Source organism: Garra rufa, chromosome 13, assembly GCF_049309525.1.
Source record: "Garra rufa chromosome 13, GarRuf1.0, whole genome shotgun sequence".
Taxonomy (NCBI): domain Eukaryota; kingdom Metazoa; phylum Chordata; class Actinopteri; order Cypriniformes; family Cyprinidae; genus Garra; species Garra rufa.
The window spans coordinates 17,401,707-17,424,669 of NC_133373.1; the positions used below are offsets into that span (position 1 = coordinate 17,401,707).

General features: G+C 35.3%; 1 protein-coding gene across 1 annotated transcript in view; it reads left to right on the plus strand.

The window, feature by feature from the left end:
* Positions 1–22,963, plus strand: part of LOC141348426 (neurexin-3b-like) — a 97,474-nt gene that overhangs the window by 58,848 nt on the left and 15,663 nt on the right. The window contains exons 7-8 of the mRNA XM_073852736.1: positions 18,647–18,850; positions 21,724–21,750. Of these exons, the coding sequence (XP_073708837.1) occupies positions 18,647–18,850; positions 21,724–21,750 (231 nt within the window). The remainder of the gene's footprint in view (positions 1–18,646; positions 18,851–21,723; positions 21,751–22,963) is intronic.

A 22,963-nucleotide genomic window follows, 5' to 3' on the forward strand; every position in this document is an offset into this window, starting at 1 on the left:
CATATAGTGTTGAAAAACAAACATTCAAACAACACTCTCACTGTTGTATCTGCTAGAGGTTGGTGGAAAAACAAGCCGAAATGTATTATATTTTCTGAAAATCCTTACGGTGCGTTCACACTACAGCGTCAAATCCACGCTCAGTGCCGCTGGCAACGCTACAACGCCACTGCTTTGGGGAGTGTCAAATTTAGAGCAGAGCACGCCTATGGAAAAACAATGTTTACATCCTGTTTGCGTTTCATTTGTCTTTTTTAACGGTGGTTCGCAAACTAAACTGTGGCATAGTAATAAACATGCAAAGTACATTTACTTTTCAATACTATATGTGATTTCAGCTCAGTAATCCACCAGTTTCGGAAACACGCGTCATAGTCTTTCCTTGCCAACTTCTCACACCGATTGGTTGTCGCCGGCGTTTTGCGCTCGAAATTTGCATAGAGTTGAGGAATGCCCAACCTTTTGACGCTCTCAGCCGCTCTCAACGCTTTCTCCGCAACGCTTCCAATCCCAAAATGCACCACGCGACCGTTTACGCTCAACTTCCACATGAATGAACTGAAAACGCTCGCTTCGCCCCGCTCGCTACGTGCCAGTGTGAACGCACCGTTACGGTGCGTTCACACTACAGCGTCAAATCCACGCTCAGTGCCGCTAGCAACGCTACAACGCCACTGCTTTGGGGTGTGTCAAATTTAGGGCAGAGCACGCCTCTGAAAAATAAATGTTCACACCCTATTTACGTTCCATTGTCTTCTTTTAACGGCGGTTTGCAAACTAAACTGTAGCGTATACTAACAACATGCAAAGTACATTTACTTTTGCGTGACTTTTTCAATAATATGTGATTTCAGCTCAGTAATCCACCAGTTTCAGAAACACGCGTCATAATCTTGCCTTGCCTACTCTTCACAGCGATTGGTTGTCGCCGGCGTTTTGCGCTCGAAATTTGCATAAAGTTGAGGAATGCCCAACCTTTTGACGCTCTCAGCCGCTCTCAACGCTTTCTCCGCGCCGCTTCCAATCCCAAAATGCACCACGCGACCGTTTACGCTCAACTTCCACATGAATGAATTGAAAACGCTCGCTTCGCCCCGCTCGCTTCGTGCCAGTGTGAACGCACCGTTAACGTTACCTGGCCGTTCGTTGCGGACAGCGCGCGTTCATGTGACTCATCGCAGACTCGCAGTTCACTCGGACTTGTCCAGATAAAAACACACAAGTTGCAAGGAAGATGAATAACGTTAATGAAATAAACGCATAATTAAATAAAGTCCATGTAACGTTAACTTACTTCTTTTCTCTGAGATGAATCAATACACATCTGTGAACTGTCGTCAAATAAAGGGAACTCTCTGTAACGGAAGTAAATGAAGTTACACGGATTATTTTATTATTATTTCTAAGCGTTATATTTTACGTCAATTTTTTGTGACCTTTTATTACTTACCTCTAATAAAACAGTTTGACGTTACCTCTTCTGCGTCCGTTTCGCATTTGAAATCTGTAATGCCGCGCTTTGATTTGATTGGCGGTTGGCAGCCAGCTTTAAGTTGCATTACTGCCACCTAATGGATTGGATTGAGGCGCATAAAAAACTCTGAATTCTCTCTATTAACCTGTAGTCTTTTAGGTGATTCATTAAATGTATGCAAATTCTATATGATTTAAATCTCACAATTATAATGAATATATAAATCATAAATAATATAAATAGTTATAATTTAAATGTTTAATTATAATTTGGAAGTATTTTGCTTTAAAAAAAAATTAAAATGTTTAATTTAATATTATAATATATATACCTGGATGACCACAATAATCATAAAATTAACAGAATTTATTGTTTAATGAGCATGTGCCCAATACATTTCAGGAATATGTGCCATATTTAAGTGTTGAATGAGGAATTGACAGTCTAAGTCCCACTAGTGAAATGCTGACCAAAAATCAACATTGATTCAATATTTTTTATTTCAACACAGAAAAGCATTGAATTATCAACATTGATCCAATGTTATTTAGCATTGATTTTTTTCAACCTCAACCAAAATGATGATTCTGATGGAATTTCAACATTGAATCAATGTCACCTTGCTATCTGGGTTCTCTCATACCTACACACACACTCTCTCTCTCTCTCTCTCTCTCTCTCTCTCTCTCTCTCTCTCTCTCTCTCTCTCTCTCTCTCTCTCTCTCTCTCTCTCTCTCTCTCTCTCTCTCTCTCTCTCTCTCTCTCTCTCTCTCTCTCTCTCGGTGCATGCTGGGAGTGTGTGGGTGCGTGAGTGTGAACACGGTGAGAGGGTGTTTGATAGTTTTTTTTTGTTTGTTTGTTTGTTTTTCTTCCTTTTCTTTTGTTTTTTCCCCCTTTTGTAGGGATAATGGAGAAGTAAGGATATTTAGAGAATTAAAAGAGGTGAGGTAAAAGTTTCCTCTTTTTGGAAAGTTTGAAGGCGTGACGGAGGCGAGATGGCGTCCCTTCCTGAGGAAGGTGTACCGTCCCTCTCTCTCCGTCACGGCGTTAGGTGTATGGCAGAACCTGGAGTAACTGTGGAAGATGTTTTGTTGGCGGCTGGGGAGCAAATCGGATATGAGAATATTTGCTCGGCATCACGCATGAATAAGGCTGTGGTCATTTTCGTGAAAGAAGAAAACTTGGTTAATCGATTGATAAGCACTGGTGTTGAGGTAAGTGGCGCTTATCTTACGTTTTCACCGCTGGTTACACCGACTACTAGAGTAACAATTTCAAATGTCCCGCCATTCATTAAGAATAGTGAAATTGAACGTGCTCTTGCGAGTTATGGAAAGTTTGCCAGTTCAATTAAAATGATTTATCTTGGATGCAAAAATGAGGCTTTGAAGCACGTGCTATCATTCAGAAGACAAGTTTTTATGTTTCTGAATGAACCGGAGTTGAACATTTCTTTCCGATTGTGGCATGAAGGAAAATCGTTTCTAGTATATGCAAGTACTGGAAACATGAAGTGCTTTGAATGTGGGGATCTTGGCCATAAGAAGGTTGCATGTCCACACAAGGCTCAAAATAGTGAAAATACGCAACAGAGTGCTGATAAGAGAGCTCGCGATAGTGATTCAGATGTAGTAGAAGTACAACCTAAGCCTATAAGTGAAATACATGGTAGTGACGTTGCTGGTGGTGATGATGTCAGGCCTAGTGATAGGTTTACTGTTATTGTGGACCAAAACAAGCATGATGAGGGTATGGTAAGAGATGAGGAAGACATGGTTACAGCAGGGGTGAGTGGAGTATGTGCAGAGGCAGTAGTTGGTGTGGTTGATGAAAAAGAAACAGAGCAACTACCTGGAATATCACAGACTTTTGAAATGAGCAATGACAGTGAGGTAGTGGATGATGATGTCTGCTCGGATATTTCCGAAATTGGTTCCCAAGTTATGGGAGATGTGTATACCTTGCAGGAAATAAATGGATTTTTGGATTTGACCTTTGGAAAAGTAGTTGAAGTTAATGATTTTTTCCCAGATGTAGATAAATTCATTGCTTCAGTTAAGTTGTTGCAGAAAACTGCGAGTTATGACGAGTTAAGTAAGAAGAAGAGATTTCGTTTGAAGAAATTCTTAACGAAATTACGTCAGGGCAAATTTCGTTCTTTGAATAATTAATTAAAGAATGATTAAGCTACACTGGGTGTCTTTCTTACTGTGGTTTCTGTCTCTATACCTTTTCTTTTTTCTATGGAGTGTCTGAGGGTGGGCTCCTTAAATATGAATGGGGGTAACGTTAGAGATAGGAAGAAATTGGTAGTGGTTTCAGAATTTTTAAATATAAAAAAATGTAATGTTGTTTTCTTACAAGAAACACATACTGATAACAATAATGAAATAGAATGGGGTATGTGGTGGGGTGGAAAGCTTGTTTTAAGCCATGGGTCAAATAATAGTGCTGGGGTTGCTATATTATTTTCAAAAAGTATAAATGTTAATATTTTAACTGTTGAGGAAATTGAAAAAGGGAGGATTTTATTAGTAAAAGTGGAGTATGGTGGTTTTATGTTTGCTTTTGTTAATGTATATGCCCCAAATAATGGGTCGGAAAGGATGAGGTTTTTTATGAAATTGAATGTTTTTTTGGAAAAAATTGCTGATGGTGTATGTATTATTGTAGGGGGAGATTGGAACTGTACAATAGATTTTACTGTTGATAGGAATGGTGAAGAACCTCGTCATCAATCTAGTTTAATGTTATCTAAAGTAATGAATAAGAATGGGTTGGTTGATGTATGGAGAGTAAGAAATAAACAGGAAAGACAGTATACATGGGTTAAAGTGGCTGATTAATTGGTTTGTGGGGCTAGATTGGATCGTTTTTATCTTGGAAAAATATGGAATAACAGAGTCATGAATGTTTTTCACTCACCCAATGCTTTTTCTGATCATCATATGGTTGGTTTAGATTTAAACATGAAAGAACTGTCGAGATGCACATATTATTGGCATTTTAATGTTAAGCTTTTACAAGATGTTTTGTTTTGTGAAAGATTTACACTGTTTTGGAATGAATGGAAAATGAAAAAGAGTTCTTTTGAGAATCTTAGCCAGTGGTGGGAGATGGGTAAAGCACAAATAAGAGTCTTTTGTCAGAATTATACTATGCATTCTTCATCACAAATTAAGGCTACAGTAAATAGACTGGAAAGAGACATTGTGCAGTTAGAAAAAGAAATTATGGACAATCCTGGAACTGTACAGAAGGACTTTTTAAAAAAGAAGAGAATGGAACTTGAATCTTTCCTACAGGTGCAGACAAAGGGGGCACTGATAAGAGCAAAGTTTTGTTCCATTAGAGATATGGACGCTCCTAGTTCTTATTTTTTTAACTTGGAAAAGAAAAATGTTCAACAGAAGCAGATATATAATCTTCGGCGTGCAAATGGAACAATAACTTCTGATTCGCTGGAAATAAGAAAAATGGCAGTTGATTTTTATGCAACATTATACAGTAAAGAATCATGTGACTTTACAAGTACTGAGGAATTATTCAAAGACTTACCAAAGTTAGCAAATGATCAAAAAAACTTGCTGGACAATGACATTACTTTTAAAGAACTCACAGAGGCAATGCAACAATTGTCCTCAGGTCGGTCTCCGGGAATAGATGGCTTGCCAGTAGAATTTTATCAACAATTTTGGAATGTAATTGGAATGGATTTATATGATGTATTTTTAAGTTGTTTTAAAGAAAAGTCACTTCCTTTAAGTTGTCGACGTGCATTCCTCTCATTGTTACCAAAAAAGGGGGACTTATGTTTATTGAAAAACTGGAGACCAGTGTCATTATTATGTCTGGACTATAAGATACTGTCAAAATGTCTGGCGAACAGAATTAAGCATTGTTTACAGTTTTTGATTGGGAAAGATCAAACGTATTGTATTCCAGAAAGGTCAATTATAGATAACATCTTTTTATTACGGGATTTAGTTGATTATAGCCACCTTAATAATAATAATATTGGTTTTTTGTCTTTAGACCAAGAAAAGGCATTTGATAGGGTGGATCATGGGTATCTTTTTAATGTCTTGGAACATTTTGGTTTTGGTGGAAATTTTTTATCATATGTAAAACTGTTGTACTCTAATGTATTATGGTAAAGGCTGGTGGGGGTCTAAGTGCTCCAGTACCCATTGGTAGAGGGATTAGACAAGGCTGTCCTTTATCTGGGCAGCTATATAGCCTAATGATTGAACCTCTATTGCATAGACTTAGAAAAGATTTAAAGGGTGTAGTTTTTCAGAATGAAAATGAAAGTGTTAAATTGGTTTTATCTGCTTATGCGGATGACGTTACAGTGTTTATAACAAGGCAAGAGGACATTCAAAGTTTAAATGAGATTATTAGGATTTATGAAAAAGCATCCACTGCCAAAGTAAATTGGGAAAAAAGTGAGGGTTATATTATAGGGCAGTGGGATGAGGTGGGATATCCTAAACTTCCAGGTGGGTTGAGATGGGGAAGGGAAGGGTTGAAAGTTTTAGGTGTTTTCATAGGTAGTACTCAGTATCAGACAAAAAATTGGGAGGGTATGTTGGATAAGGTGTCTGCCCTGTTGTCTAAGTGGGAATGGCTATTACCACAGTTGTCTTATAGAGGGAGAGTTCTGGTCACCAATAACCTGGCAGCTTCTATTTTGTGGCACAGATGCATGGTTTTTGATCCACCTGAGGACACTATATGTGAAATACAGAGGAGACTGGTCAATTTTTTTTGGAGTGGTGAGCACTGGGTCTGTGCACCTGTGACTTTTTTGCCAGTTTTCGAGGGAGGACATGGATTGGTGGATGTTAAGAGTCGTATCTGGGCCTTCAGATTACAAGCAGTAAAAATATTTCTTTATCATGAGGACTTATTATGGACTCCTACAGCATGTGCAATTTTGCAGAGGGCAGGTGGTCTTGGACTTGACAAACATCTGTTTTTAATGAGATTGGAAAAAATGGATTTGTCTGGAATTACACCTTTTTATCGGAAGATGTTTCACGTGTGGAGGAATGTTTTAAAAACAGATAGAGATAGGAGCAGCTTCATTCACTGGGCTCCTGAAGAACCTTTGTTTTTTTAATGACATGATGCAGACAAGGCTTTTGTCCTCGGTGAGTGTGCGAGCTTGCCTGTTAAGGAATGGGATTGTGAAGTTGGGCCACCTTATGAATGAAAATGGATGGAAATCTGTGGAAACTATTAAGGAAGTGACTGGGTTACGTTCACAGAGACTTGCATCAAAATTAATAGAGGAAATTTCTCTTGTAATAAAAAACGCTTATGGACAAAGTGTAGTCGGAGGACAATTGTCACACCGGAGCCATAGGAGAGTATTTCCAAGGATCAATATTTCAGCGCTACTGTGTGAGGAGAATGAGGGTGAAGTTGCTGATTCAATCCTGAACTTCTGGACTCCTCAATTGGATTATCTGGGTTGTGTTTCAAAAAAGGCAATTTACCACACAACAGTTAAGGTGATGCATCAAAAGTCATTAAGACGACAAAAATCTTCAAGATGGCTAGGGTTGTTGGGACCAGATTTCCTAGTAAGAGACAGGTGGAGGACCCTGTATAAACTCCCTGTAGAGAAGCGAACTGCTGATCTGCAGTGGAGGATCATTCACGGGGCTATAGCTACGGACAGACATGTGGCACACCTAAATCCAGCAGTGGGTGGGCAGTAGGTTTTGTGGTGAGGGAGAAGATTTAGAGCATTTGTTTTTAAGTTGTGTTAGACTAAAACATCTGTTTGAATTACTTACAACTTGGTTTCAGGGGTTTGCAGAAGAATTTTCTGACAAAATATTTATAGGAGGATTGAAATATACATTTTTATTAAGAAGAAGAATATGCTTATTGAATTATCTAATAGGGACAGCAAAATTGGCTATATGGAAAACAAGGAAAAATAAAGGCCTTGAGCTGGCAGCAACTGATCCTAAAGTAATGTTTATGTTTTTGGTGGCAGCAAGATTAAGAACTGAATTTGCATATTACAACCTTACAAATAATGTAAATGCTTTTTGTGAAATCTGGTGTGTTAATGAGTTTCTATGTACTGTAAATGAGGATCATTTGGTCTTAAGTTTTTAAAAAGATTTTGTATTTTAATTTTTTTTAATTTTTTTTTATATATGTATTTCATATTTTAATGTTATTTGGGGAAGGGTATGAATTAGAAATTAGTAAACTGTAAAAAATAAAGTGTTTCTAAACCTCTCTCTCTCTCTCTCTCTCTCTCTCTCTCTCTCTCTCTCTCTCTCTCTCTCAATTCAATTCAATTCAGAAAGCTTTATTGGCATGACAAAAAAGTACATTTTGTATTGCCAAAGCATCACAACAACATAGAAAATGATTTAGAACATTTAGTACACAAAATTATAATAATAGTTTAATTAAATAAAAAGATAGTCGAGTGTGAGTTGCATGTCGGGAGTGTGGGGTGCGTGAGCGTTTCACGGGTGAGAAGAGCAACTGATTTTCCTATCTTTCTTTTGGGGAAGTTGTTTTAAGTTTTTGATTTGTATGTTTGGTTTATTTTTATTTTTTGTTTCTGTTTTTTTTTTTTTTAGTAGTTGTTTAGTTTAGTTCCGTGGCGGGGTGTGAGAATGGAGGCTCACCCGAGTGGGTGGGATTCATCTCTTTCACTCCGTCATGGAGTAAGGTGCGTGCCTGTTGCTGATGCATCTGTGGAAGATGTACTTGTTGCTGTGGGTGAGCAAATTGGATTTGAGAATATAGTTTCTGCCTCGCGCATGAACAAGGCCGTTGTGATATTCTTGAAGGAGCAGAGGTTGGTCGGTCGGTTGATTGAGAGCGGCGTGTGGGTAAGTGGTGTTTTTTGTGTTATTTCACCGCTGATTTCGCTTTCAACTAAAGTTATAATCTCTAACGTGCCACCGTTCATACCTAACTCTGAAATTGAACGAGAACTACTAAGGTTTGGGAAACTGGCTAGCGGAATAAAAATGATTCCGCTAGGTTGTAAGAATCAAGCATTAAAACACGTGCTTTCATTTAGACGCCAAGTGTTTATGTTTTTGGAATCATCATCTTTGGATATCTCTTTTCGTGTTCAGCATGAAGGGAAATCCTATATGATTTATGCAAATACTGGCAGTCTAAAATGTTTTGAATGTGGAGATCTCGGCAGGGATGGGCAGTATTTTAAATAAATGTATTTAAAATACGTATTTGAAATACAAAATACTATTTTGTATTTTAAAGCCTTTGGGAAAAATCTAATGTAATTTGTATTTAAATACATTTAAGATTAGTATTTTGTATTTTCAAAATACATAAAATACTTTGTGCCAATCAACCTCTTTATCAGGGTGCTGATTTAGTTCAGACACAGCCCTCCCCCAAACTTAAAGGGATAGTTCACCCAAAAATGAAAATGTGATGTTTATCTGCTTACCCCCAGGGCATCCAAGATGTAAGTGACTTTGTTTCCTCAGTAGAACACAAACAGAGATTTTAAGCTAAAACCGGTGCAGTATGTCAGCCATATAATGTGAGTGGATGGGCACCAGACCTTTAAAAGTAAACAAAAACATGCACAGACAAATCAAATTACACCCTGCGACTCGTGACGATACATTGATGTCCTAGAACACGAAACGATCGGTTTTTGTGAGAAAATGAACAGTATTTACATAATTTTTTACCTTTGATACACAGCAATGTCATGAGCATAGGGATGGTTCGATACGTGTATCGGTACCGTTCGGTTCTCGGACGAATTCCAAATGGAAGTGATCATCCCTATCACCTTTGTAGGGGGACTAAGCGAATCTGCTTAGTGCTGACAGACGCGGGTGTGTTCAACTTGAAGTGGCGCTGCCCCGCTTCAAGTCGAACACACCCGCGTCTGTCAGCACTAAGCAGATTCGCTTAGTTATGCTAACAATAAAAAGACAGCGACATCTGCTGACAGTGTGTTGTCACGTAAACATCCCAGCTGAAGATAATGAGGAAATAACATCGCTCCCTTCGCCAAGTGCATTGCAAACGACTACATTATGACCTGCACGTGCCCTAAGTCCTCCCACAAAGGTGATAGGGATGATCACTTCCATTTGGAATTTGTCCGAGAACCGAACGGTACCGATACACGTATCGAACCATCCCTACATGAGCATGAGCTTTTCATCCGGCTCATTACACGTGTACACGCTCTGGCGTAGTATACGCAAACGCTGTAACACTGTGTCTACACCGGGCGCAACAGCTAAAGTCTGTCTACACTGGACGCGACAAAGCGACCGTTGCAAATCATTTAAACTTTGTGTGAGCCATCATAAATAGAACGCGGCAGCAGATTACTGTTGGGGATTTGTCGTGTCGCGCCGCCCCGCGCCGCATCCAGTGTAGACAGCATCGCGTCCGGTGTAGACACGGTGTAAGGGGAAACCGGTGATAAGTCCCAGATGAGTTTGCGCAAGCAAACATAATCTTTTATTTTTAAATCGATTTGAACAATCAGGATAAGCACAAGTAATTACCATTTTGAATAGCCGCTATACCCACAATCTCTGTGCACTGTCTAAACAATGACTGTCGTTTACACGCGACAGATTGATTCCGGCGTTTGCATATACTACGCCAGAGCGCGTTCACATGTCACGAGCCTGATGCTAAACTCGTGCTCATGACGGATGGACGTGGCTGTGTATCAAAGGTAAAAAAAATATATAAAAACTGTTCCATTTCTCGCAAAAACCGATCGTTTCGTGTCTTAAGATATCAATGTATCGTCACGAGTCGCAGGGTGTAATATGGATTTGTCTGTGCATGTAGTTTTTTTTTTTTTTTTTTTTACTTTTAAAGGTCTGTTGCCCATCCACTCCCATTATATGGCTAACAGACTGCACCAGTTTTAGCTAAAAATCTTCGTTTGTGTTCTGCCTAGGAAACAAAGTCACCTACATCTTGGATGCCCTGGGGGTAAGCAGATAAACATCAAATTTAAATTTTTGGGTGAACTATCCCTTTAACACTCATGCACGTGAGCTGCCTGCAGCAGTCAGCATTGGATCAGCAACTTTTCTCAGTTTTCTGCATTAAGGTAAGGGTGTCATCATGATTAATTCCTTGTTGATTAAAGTTAAAATGGTGCATCATTCATATTTGCCTTTAGTAAACATGAAAGAATAAAAAAGCACCGACACGTGTAGGAGAAAAATAGCGTTAGCTGCCTGTTAGCCAATCATTTTTGATTGAAAACAAAAAGTTTTGTTTTTCCTACAGGGCAGGGGAAGGGAAGATCATTTCTAATCAGTAGTACACATCTAAATGTTTTTGTTTTGCATTCAGAATATGTCCAGATATATTTCAGCCTAATAGGGATGCCTGCAATGATGGCCAGTTTCACATGTATTTTGTGTATTTTAAAAATACAAAATACTGTATTTGTATTTAAATACATTTTTTTACACAGTATTTTGTATTTGTATTTAAATACATTTTTCCACTCAGTATTTTGTATTTTTATTTTAAATACATTTCTATGTATTTATGCCCATCTCTGGATCTCGGACATAAGAAAAATGCTTGCCCACACAAAAAGCAGGTTGAAACAAATGAAAATGCAAATGTAGTTGAAGTTGTTTCACCAGTGGAAGAAGTGCAGAGAACTGAAGTAGGGAAAGATCAAGTTGATATGGATAAACGGATAAGTTCAAATCGAGGTGCTGTAAAGGAGAATGAAAGTAGGCCCACATTAAGTCATGTGGTTGAGGAAAACAGTAAGAGAAGTGCTGAAGAAGAAAGGTCTCAAGTCAATTGTAACTATTGAAACGGGAAAGATAGGGCAAAAAGGTGAAGCTCATTCTTTGGGTTCACAGATAGCAGAAGAAGAAATTGGTCATGGAAGAGAGGAATGTGATGATGATGATGATGATGATGATAAAATGTCTGAAATGTCCGATATACCTTCTCAGTGTGGGGATGAACAGTTGTATACTGTAAAAGAAATCAATGACTTTTTGGATGAAACTTTTGGCAAAAAGTTTGAAGTAACAGAATTTTTTCCGGACGTTAATAAATTCGTAATTTCAGTAATGAAAATACAGAAATCGGTAGGTTTCGAAGAACTTAGTAGAAGGAAAAGGTTTAGATTGAAGAAAATCGTAACAAAATTAAGGAGAGGAAAATGTTCGGCTAATAGATTAGATAAACCTGTTTAATGTCACAAAGGGTGAATCTTCTCCATCTTAAACTTTTTTTTTTCTTTTTTTTGTTCTCCTATTTTTTTTTTTCCCCCTTTTTATATGGAGAGCTTAAAAATAGGAACTATTAATATAAATGGAGGGAGGGAAAAAAATAAAAGGGCAGTTCTATCTAAATATATACAGACAAAAAATATTAATATAGTCTTCCTACAGGAAACTCACAGTGATAAGACAGATGAGATAGACTGGAGAATGTGGTGGGAGGGAAACATTTTCTTTAGTCATGGCTCTAATTTAAGTGGGGGTGTTGCTATTCTTATTGGAAAAAATATAAATATGACTGTTGTTTCTACTTGTGAGATAGAAAAAGGTAGGGGTTTAGCCCTTCAAGTGGAAATAATGGGTTTATTGTTTGTTTTTATTAATGTATATGCTCCAAATAATGGATTAGAAAGAATAAGTTTCTTTAGGAAAGTGAATAATAGTTTAAAAGCTTTTGATAAGGAAGCAGTTTTGGTTTTAGGTGGTGATTGGAATTGTACCTTAGATTTCACTTTAGATAGAAATGGTGAAGAACCATGTCCTCCTTCAGCAAGTGTTTTAAGCAATATAATTAGGGATCATGATTTAATAGATGTTTGGAGAGAGCATTATCCAGTGGCAAGACAGTATACATGGGTAAAAGCTTCTAGTGATCATATTAGTTCAGCAAGGCTGGATAGGTTTTATATTAGTAGAAGTAAGAATAATAGTGTTAAAAAAATCAGTTATTTCTCCAAATGGTTTTACGGACCACCATTTGTGTTTAATTGAATTAAGCTTAAAAAAAATCTAAAAATGTTAGTTTTCATTGGCATTTTAATACTAAATTGTTGTAACATGTAACACGATGTAACATTTTGTGAGAAATTTATATTATTGTGGAATAATTGGAAAGAAAGAAAAAATGATTATGAAAATATTCTACAATGGTGGGAAGTGGGAAAAACCCAAATAAGAATGTTTTGTCAAAATTATACTGCTCACACTAATAGTTTGATTAAAAAAACAATTAGAGAACTTGAGAGAGACATTGAACAACTTGAAATAAATGCAGTTAACAATAATTTAACAGATTTAAATATGCTGGAAAAAAGAAAGAAAGTTTTAGGGACTCTTCTTCATGAAAATGCAAAAGGAGCTTTAATTAGAGCTCGATTTTCTTCATTGAAAGATATGGACGCTCCTAGTTCTTTTTTTTTTTAATTTGGAAAAAAAAGAAATGGAAAGAAAACAGACGTTACATTTGAAACGTGTTAATGGAACCTTGACATCTGATCCAAAAGAAATGAGGATGCTTGCAATGGATTTTTATAAGGATTTATTTGGAGAACAATATATTGATGCCTCATGTATGGATTTTTTGCTTAAAGATATACCTAAATTGAATACTGAACAACAGAAAGAGTTGGATACTGAGATAACAATACAGGAACTGTCAAAAGCAGTTCAACAACTCTCTGTTGCTAAAGCCCCTGGTATTGATGGACTTTCGGCAGAATTTTATAAACATTTTTGGTATGTGATTAAGGAAGATATGTTGGAGGTTTTTAAAGCCTCTTTTGAAAAAAAAAATGAATTGCCAACTAGTTGTAAAAGAGCTGTGCTTTTGTTATTGCCTAAGAAAGGTGATCTTGGCTTTTTAAAAAATTGGAGACCAGTGGCACTACTATGTACAGATTATAAAATTCTTGCAAAGTGTTTTGCAAATAGACTAAAAAAATACCTTGGGTCTTTGATAAAAAGAGATCAGACTTATTGTGTACCAAATAGAACTATAATGGACAATCTATTTCTTTTAAGAGATGTAATTGATTTGGCATATATGGATAATATAGATTTAGGTATATTTTCTATTGATCAAGAAAAAGCCTTTGATAGAGTTAACCATTGTTATTTGTTTAATACTCTCAAAGCTTTTGGAATTGGAGACTTTTTTCTATCAGGCATAAAACTTTTATATACTGGGGCATCTGTTATGTTAAAGGTGGGAGGCGGACTTAGTCAGCCAGTTTTAATGCAAAGAGGAATAAGACAGGGATGTCCTTTATCAGGACAACTTTTTTCTCTAGTAATTGAACCCTTACTCTGTCAATTAAGAAAAAATCTGCAAGGTTTTTCAGTTAAAGAAGATACGTTTGTAAAAGTATCTGCTTATGCAGATGACATCACTGTTTTTATAAAAAATAAACATGATGTAGAAACATTAAAGGAAAGTTTAAACATCTATGAAAAGGCCTCATCTGCAAGAGTTAACTGGAATAAAAGTAAAGGTTTCATTATGGGGAATTGGCTGAAAGAAACTCCTCCAGTACTCCCAGGTGGAGTTAAATGGGGTAAAGAAGGGTTAAAGTTTTTAGGGGTATATTTAAGGAAAGAAGAATATAAAGAAAAGAACTGGGAGGGTATGATAGAAAAGGTGTGTGGAAAATTGTCCAGGTGGAACTGGGTGTTACCTAAACTATCATACAGAGGGAGAGCCTTGGTTGTTAATAATCTAGTTGCCTCAATGATCTGGCATAAAATGATTGTACTAAACCCACCAAATGATGTTGTTTGTGAAATTCAAAGAAATATAATTAATTTTTTTTGGTCTGGATGCCACTGGACAAAGGCTGCTGTTCTCTTTTTGCCAGTCAATGAAGGTGGACATGGATTAATGGATATACAAAGTCGAATTATGGCCTTCAGAATCCAAGCGGTGCAAAGACTGTTGTATTCTGGGGAATCTATGTGGACTGACACAGCTTGTGTTTTGTTGCAAAAAGTGGACAATTTTAAGTATGATAAACAACTGTTTCTAATAAGGCTGGTGGACATTGATTTGAATGGTACCTCATCTTATTATAAGTCAGTTTTAAAAGCATGGAGATTGATTTTTAAAGTGGAGAGAAGTTCTTCAGATCTTGGAAGCTGGATACGACATTAACCTCTTTTTGATAATCCTTTGAGGTCAAAGAACTAACCCTGAAGAGTTTAAGATCTATAATGGAAAAAGCTGGCTGCACCAAAGTATCTGATTTGAAGAATGGCAACAAATGGAAAAGTCCCGAGGAGATGTGTTGTCTGACAGGAGTCAAGTCTGTCAGGTTCATGAAGATAATATTAAATAGAATTTTTTTGTCTTTACCTTCTGCATTTAGACAAAATAATGAGATGATATTTCAAGATAAGGATGAGAATGACTTTCCAGAGTTAAAGATTTTTGCAGCTGTTGAAGAACAACCAGAAGAGAACTCAATTCTTAACTTCAGAACTCCACAACTACTGTAACAACATTTGAAGAAACATCTAAGAAAGCGATTTATTTAACATGTGTGAAAGTGACTCATTACTCCTCTCTAAATAATGTAAAGGAATCAAAATGGACAGATATTTTTGGGGTTGATTTTTCCCCTAGAGGATGTTGGAGGTCTTTATATAAATCTCCCATAGAAAAACGAACTGCAGATCTTCAGTGGAGAGTTGTTCATTGGGCAATAGCCACAAATAAACAAGTGGCGCATTTTGATCTTAATGTGGAAAATGAATGTGTATTTTGTAATGCTGAAGAGTCAATAGATCATGTGTTTCTACATTGTTTTAGATTAAGAAGAATATTTCAGACTTTGGAAGAATGTTTTAGAAAATTAGGAGAAGTATTTAGTCCAGTGAACTTTGTATTTGGTCTCAAATATGTTGCTGCAAAGAAGAAAATAATGTCTTTGATCAATTTTATGGTGGGTGAAGCAAAGTTAGTAATATGGTTGACAAGAAAGCGGAAATTGAAAGGTGAATGTTCAGTGGATCCAGACTTGATTTTTAAAATACTGATAACTGCAAGGGTTAGAGCAGAATTTGCTTTTTATAAAATGACGAATAATTTAACAGTTTTTAATGTTTGTTGATGAAGAGGAAAATTTAATAATTCTTGTGTAATTTATGTATTTTTTTTTTTTAATATTTAAAAAAAAAATGTAAATGTAAAATCTCTCTCTCTCTCTCTCTCTCTCTCTCTCTCTCTCTCTCTCTCTCTCTCTCTCTCTCTCTCTCTCTCTCTCTCTCTCTCTCTCTCTCTCTCTCTCTCTCTCTACCAGCAGCACTGAATGATCCAAAGCCTCTGGACAGTCCTCTTCTGCCCTCTAGTGTTTACAGCCTAAACAGCCAGTGTGATTTTATTTAAAGCAGGACGACATTTTAAATCACAGTCCTAGTGTAGTCTTCTATGTGACTGGTTTGACTCATGCATGTTTACAGAAATGTTTGTGTTTGTAGAAATGTTGTTTGAATGTTTTAGAGAAGAATTTAGAAAGAACCTCTGGATGGATGAATGGATTTATGAATGAATAGACAGTTTGACTGTAGATCTTCCTTTGGCTCTATAAAGCTTTGGATAAGTCACACGATCTGGATTTTTTTTTAAATATATTTTAAAACAAAACCTATTTAATGATGAATGATTTTGTTAATATTTTGAATTGCATTTTATTTTAATAGTTTCTGTTTTTGCTTCAATTTTAGTTTAGTTTTGATTTTAGTTGTTTAAAAGTGATTTTGTTGTTTTTGATATTTGTATCTGTTCCTTTAATGTCTATATATGTCTATATATAATTGTATTCATTTTAAAATGTTTTTAATATTTACCTATATTTATCTTTTTTCTTTCTTTTATCATATTCTTTATGTATTTTGGTCATTTTTTAAAATATAACATGAATATAATATTGTTAAATATATGCTACTCAAAATGGACTTAGTTATATGTCAGTGTTAAGTTGTATAATATTATTTTCTATATATTTTTATTTGCATGCTTTTCTTTAAATTTAAGTAGTTTTTATATTGAATATTTTATTTACATCTATTTTGTTTATGTATTTTGATACTCGTCTTTTTAAAAAAATACTCTGCTGTCATGGAGGAGACAGTCTTTGTGTAATCTGTTAACACAGATTGTACTCGATACAGTGTAACCGGTAGGCAGAGAGCATTGTAGCTCACATGTTAACACCCCCCCCCCCCCCTCCCCCAGTCGTCATTGGCAATTTGGTTGGTAATTATGTAAAGTGCTGCTGACTTCCATCTCAAGCAAGCCCCTGAAAATGCACATCTCCTCATTACCATTCAAAATGAGCTTTGGAGCTGTTGATATCTCCCCAAAACACATCCAGCTGTGCTGTGCAATATTTTGTGTGCGTGTTTGAGTAGCACACACACACAAAATCGCACACACTTCAATATGGTGTGGAAGACATAGCATCCTGGCAATAGTGTTTGCTCAGTTTGCTTTGAGAAAGGCTGTTTAAGATCAGAGCGAGAGAGCTAGTAGTTCAAGACAGGGGGTTAATATGCTCTTCATTAATGCTTAAGAGCTCCCTCGACACCCAGCAGGTGTGTAACAGTGTCAGCAGGGATGCTAGTTTTCTAATATGTGATGAATTGATTGTTATATTGGTGAATTAATGCTTGCTAATGGAGTTGCTTGAACACAACCCAGTTGTTCTCAGAGTGCTTCAACATAAATAATCAATATCGCTTGTATGCAAAGTATACTGATTATTCTTTAACTGTCATTTTGGAGGTCAAATAAAAAGACAAATCTTTTCACTATTTTTCAGAACTAACGTAAGATATCAACTCTACACTATGACAATGAACTGACAACTTTTGCATGATATCCATTCCAGGATGACATGGCATAACAATCTCTAAGCCGCTGTTACATGGAACAATTAATTAATTGCATATATTATATATAATAATTAAATGGTGTACAACATGTCAGCAAAAAACATGCTTTTCAAAAACTTTTCAATAATGCATTAAAGTGTGTAATATATATATTACACATATATTTCAATAATGCATTAAAGTGTGTAATATATATATTACAATATATATATATATATATATATATATATATATATATATATATAATTATTATTATTTTTATTTTTTTACCAGCGTTTAGCTAATTATAGCTATAAAACAAATAAACTTGAGATAAAATAATTTAGCAAATAAATTAATAATAATAATTCAGTGTGGAGACATTATTAGTGCAGAAATTCTACACCTTGCCATCCTTCAGGTCAGCCACAATTATTTCTGTAACAGCTCATAACTACCAAATAATGAACAATTTTAGCCTAAAGTAACAATGTTTTATTATTGACAATGTCACATTCCTCTCCTTGTTGCACCGCCAGCCTGATTGATGATGTTTAAGGTGTCCTATCACATATTACATGACAGCTGTACATGCGTGTAATGCACATTATTTTCCACACAATGACTCGTGCATTAAATGCAGACTCCTCCATCATTACACAAAGGCAGTCAGCGCCTCTTTCAGCCAAAGGCACATTCTTCTTTCCTTACCACTAAAACTCGAGGCAGGTATTTCACGGCTGGTTGCCTTTTTTAATCCATTTTCCCAGAATCCCCTCTCAGCTCTGTGCTGTAGCGTTTTGGCCTGTTATGGGGCTGAAAATGAGAGACTTTGTTAGAAATGTTCCTACTGTGTGACAAAGGAGCACCTCTGTGATCAGATGAGCAACTTGTTGTGATAGATGTAGCAGATGGCACCAAATAAATAAATAAATAGAAATAGATTGGAGGTATGCAATAAGAGATCTTTAGCATGTTATAAGAAGAATTAAGAAGGGTATTTAAACTGATGCAATGTATTTATTCTACTACAACACCAGTAAAGGAAGATTGGAGGACTTTGCACATCTAGTTGGCGTGAACAACAAATTGTTGGAGTTTGATATTTTGAACTTAGTGTGAAGGACTTTATAGAAATGAATTGTTTTGTTTAAATCAGTAAACACAGTTAAATTGACTTAGTGTGACTTGGTTAAGTGAAAGTATTCTTTGCAAGGTCTGGGTTATATTTTTTATGTGTTTTGTGTGTCTGTTTTTTCTACAGAGGCATCTACCCTAAGCTATGATGGCAGTATGTATATGAAGGTGGTGATGCCAATGATAATACATACAGAGGCAGAGGATGTGTCTCTGCGGTTTATGTCCCAGCGTGCCTTTGGCCTGTTGATGGCTGCCACATCACGTGAGTCCGCAGACACACTACGACTAGAGCTGGACAGTGGCCGTGTCAAACTAACTGTCAATTTAGGTATTGTATACTTCAATATTTCTCTCTCTGTCCTTATCTCTCTTCCTCGGTCGTCTTCGGTTATTTTTTTATATTTGCAAGTTACTCAATGTTATCATCTCTCTAACACTACAACTAAATTGTTATTGTTTTGTTGATCTGCATGGATTGCTCCTGTTTTTTTATTCATTCTCTTGCTTTGTCTGCCGGTGGTGTGGAGAGACGAGCTCTTTCATCATTGTCTCACGTAACCTCTGATCGAAGCAACACATCTGCGCCAGTCATTCTCATACATGCTAATTGATTTACTTTCATTGAACATATGTAAAAATAGTCACTTGAATATTTAAAATGTTATAAATAAAAGCAGCATTTATATTAGGGCTGGGTGATGATATCTATCTATCTATCTATCTATCTATCTATCTATCTATCTATCTATCTATCTATCTATCTATCTATCTATCTATCTATCATCTATCTATCTATCTATCTATCTATCTATCTATCTATCTATCTATCTATCTATCTATCTATCTATCTATCTATCTATCTATCTATCTTTCTTTTCACAAAATAAATACAAATAATTTAAGAAGTTATCGCTTTATTTAAAGACAATTAAAGAAATGCTTCTATTTTGCTATTTGCTATTTTAGCTTTTTTCTCAACAATTATTATAATTATAGTTTTTAGTGTTTGTTGTGTACCTTTTTGTTTTATTGACAGCACTCCACAAATTCACAATACAAATTTTACTTATATATTTATTTGTTTATTTTTTATGAAATGTTGTACTCCAGACCCTAGAATGAATCAGTGTTTTACATCTAACATATTTAAAAGACTAAACTGAACAGCCAAATCACAGTTAATAGGGGTTTTGATATATATACAGTGCACAGCATAAATGTGTACATCCCTCTGAAACGTTCTCTGAAAATTTCTGGTGTAACTTTAAGGCAAGTTTTGATCAACAGGTCAGTTGATCAAAATAGGTATGTTGATCCAAAACTGTTAAAGATAAGTCATTTCTTGACAATTAAAAGTGTTATATAGCCCACTGAATCATACTCAGACTTAATGTCAGATTTTTTTCTCAGCATAAAAGAGGATATTGGTCTAAGAGGAATACCAGATTACTGTTTTATGTGTAAAAAAAAAATAGCAAAAGTAACACAGAAATTTAAGAACAATGGACTTGAGAAAAGGCCCCTGAAATAATTAGCTCTTCACTTTAAGCTTTCATTTAGTAATAAGTGAGTTTTTCTAGAAAAAGAGCATGAGAAACACCAAAAAAGTGTCTCAGAGCCGGCAAAAGCTATGAAAAGGATGACACTTTATCTGACAGATTAGGATGTAGCTTGCAGAAGTGACATGCATGGTTGTTTTACATACATATTTTATTTTTAATCAGAGAGGGTGTACTCATTTAGGCTGTGGACTGTGTGTGTGTGTGTGTGTGTGTGTGTGTGTGTGTGTGTGTATATATGTATATATGTATATATATTTATACGTAGGGACCAATTCTTACTATTATTATTATTACCATGCATTTTAGCATTTAGGCTGTTTATAAAAAACTTATAAAGCAGATATTAATGCCTTATAATGCATAACCATATTTTATATCCCTTAACTTACCCCATACCTAAACTTAACTACCTTACTAACTGTTAATAAGTAACAAATTAGACGTTTATTGAGGTGAAAGTCATAATTAATAGTTAGTTGATAGTAAAAATTGGTCCCCAAACTTAAGTGTAACCATATATTTGAATTAAATGCATCACCCAGCCCTAAATTATATGCTATGAACAGGAGTGTGTCTCTTTGTGATATTTTTTTCTGTATTTGTCTCTGCTCTGTTCTTATGGTAAGATGGGTTTCACAATCAGTTATGCATCTTCTGTATAAAAATTTGTGACGCTATCAGGAAAATATGTACCCATTTCCATCCTTCACTCTTAACGGCATTTACCATGCCTTGTTCAAAGATGGTACTCACCCCTTCAATGGCCTTTAGCCTGCGGCCCTGTAAGCAAACAGCCCGAGACCAGAGCATCCAGCACACCTGCAGCTGGTGGCCAAAGCATCACCCACAAAAAAACAAACACAGTCGTTATTCAACAAAGGACCAGATGATCAGCATCTTAAATATGTTGCAACATCAAAATTATAGCCATTTCAGTAAATTCACTAAAAACTCTAAAATTTATGCACTCAGCATAAATAACAATCAGAACATTCAGTATTCATTGCACTAGAGTCTTTAATTCAAGTGACTGTCTGTTTATTAAGAACATTCTACAAGTCTGTGTGGTCCTGGTGCTTTTTGGACCGAGGCTGTTTGCTCCCACTTTTCTGTTGCGGTTGATGGCACATGATAAAAATAGCCATATGGATTCCAACCTGAATGACAGTTCCAATTGTAGTAACAATCTGCAGTTATCTGTGAAATTCATACAGTTGGTGCCTTGACCAACAATTCGGATGATAATTACAAAAAAAAAAAAAAAAAAAAAAAAAAGATAAAGAATACTGGAGCTGATGAATCCTTTCGGCTTATACATACTAAAATAATAAAAAAAAAAGATACAGCCAGAGTGTTTTGAATTGTTGCGTAATTAACCTTAAGAATGATATACTTGTCTCTGCATGTTGTTTCAATAACAAAAAAAAATAAAAAAAATAATAATAATAATAATAATAATTGGCAAAACAAACAAGTTATATAAAACAAACTGGCCAGAAGGATAAAACTGGTGGAAATTTCCGAAATGGCTGCTGCTCCATGTGCTCATCCCCAGAAGGTGGTGTTTCTGTTGTTGGATGTCTGCAGCTGTATCCTTGAAGGACGCGATTTCATCTGTCACTTGTTCTTCCCCATCTAGACTGTGGCAGGATAAACTGTAACACCAGTAAGTTTTTACTCAGTTTGTTCTATATACTCTGTTCTTACCTATTATTTATTTATTTGATGACTACTGTAAGAAACATGTCATCAAATAAAAAAAAAAGAAACACGTTAGCTAATTAACACTGATGTTAATTTCCCACAGACGGTCAAAGTTTGAACTTATTTCACGTGAATTAACTATATTAGTTAAACAATATTTGTGTAGCATTTATTACTCTTAGATAATATTCTGTTTAAATTTCCTATTACATGAACAACATAAACATGCAAATTTTTATTAACTAATATTAACAAAGATTATTAAATGCTGTAGTATATATATATATATATATATATATATATATATATATATATATATATATATATTATTATTTGTTGTTAATGTTAATGCATTAACTAATGTTAACAAATTAGACCTTGATTTAAAGTGCTACCATTATTATTATTATTATTATTATTATTATTATTATTATTATTATTAAACTAATTATAAAAATAAATATATAAACATGTTACTGATACAAATTATAACTGTACTGTAACTAATATTTGTAATATTTTATTTCTCATTTCTTCAAAGAATATTTTATAATGATTTTGCAATACTATAATTACAGTACTAATATTTATGTTTTAAATTCTTCACTTTCAAAACTTTTATTCTCATGGGATGCTAGTGAAATGCTGTAAACTTCTATCCACAAAAATGTTGAAAATACACCCCCAATGCACATTAAACTCTGTACACATGGAGTTTGTGAGAAAGCAGCTAGTAACAATAGATATTTAATTAAACCACAGCCTTTGATTTGATAATCACATTAAGATTTGATACATCGCTATATGCTAAATATTATATATTGATTTATTGATTTTGATATTAGATTACATTTATTAGCTTTTTATCTACTCAGGAACCCCCTGCAGTTCCTTCACAAACCCCTGTTTGGGAAACCCTGGGTTACATTAATAGTAAAGTCATCAAGTTATAAAATACCACAAATAGAAGTATGGCAATATGTAAACAAATCTAAACTATTTTTTATTTCAGTTTCTTCAAAGTCATCACCCTTTGCCTAAGAGGTGACACTGAATGTCTTCTCATATGTGCTTGAAATTTTTCATGCATCGCTCCAACTTTCTTGAAATTTAAAATTTCAGTTTTAGTATTTTTATTTTATTTAACCCTAAGCCTTTAGATCAAAGGGTTTTTA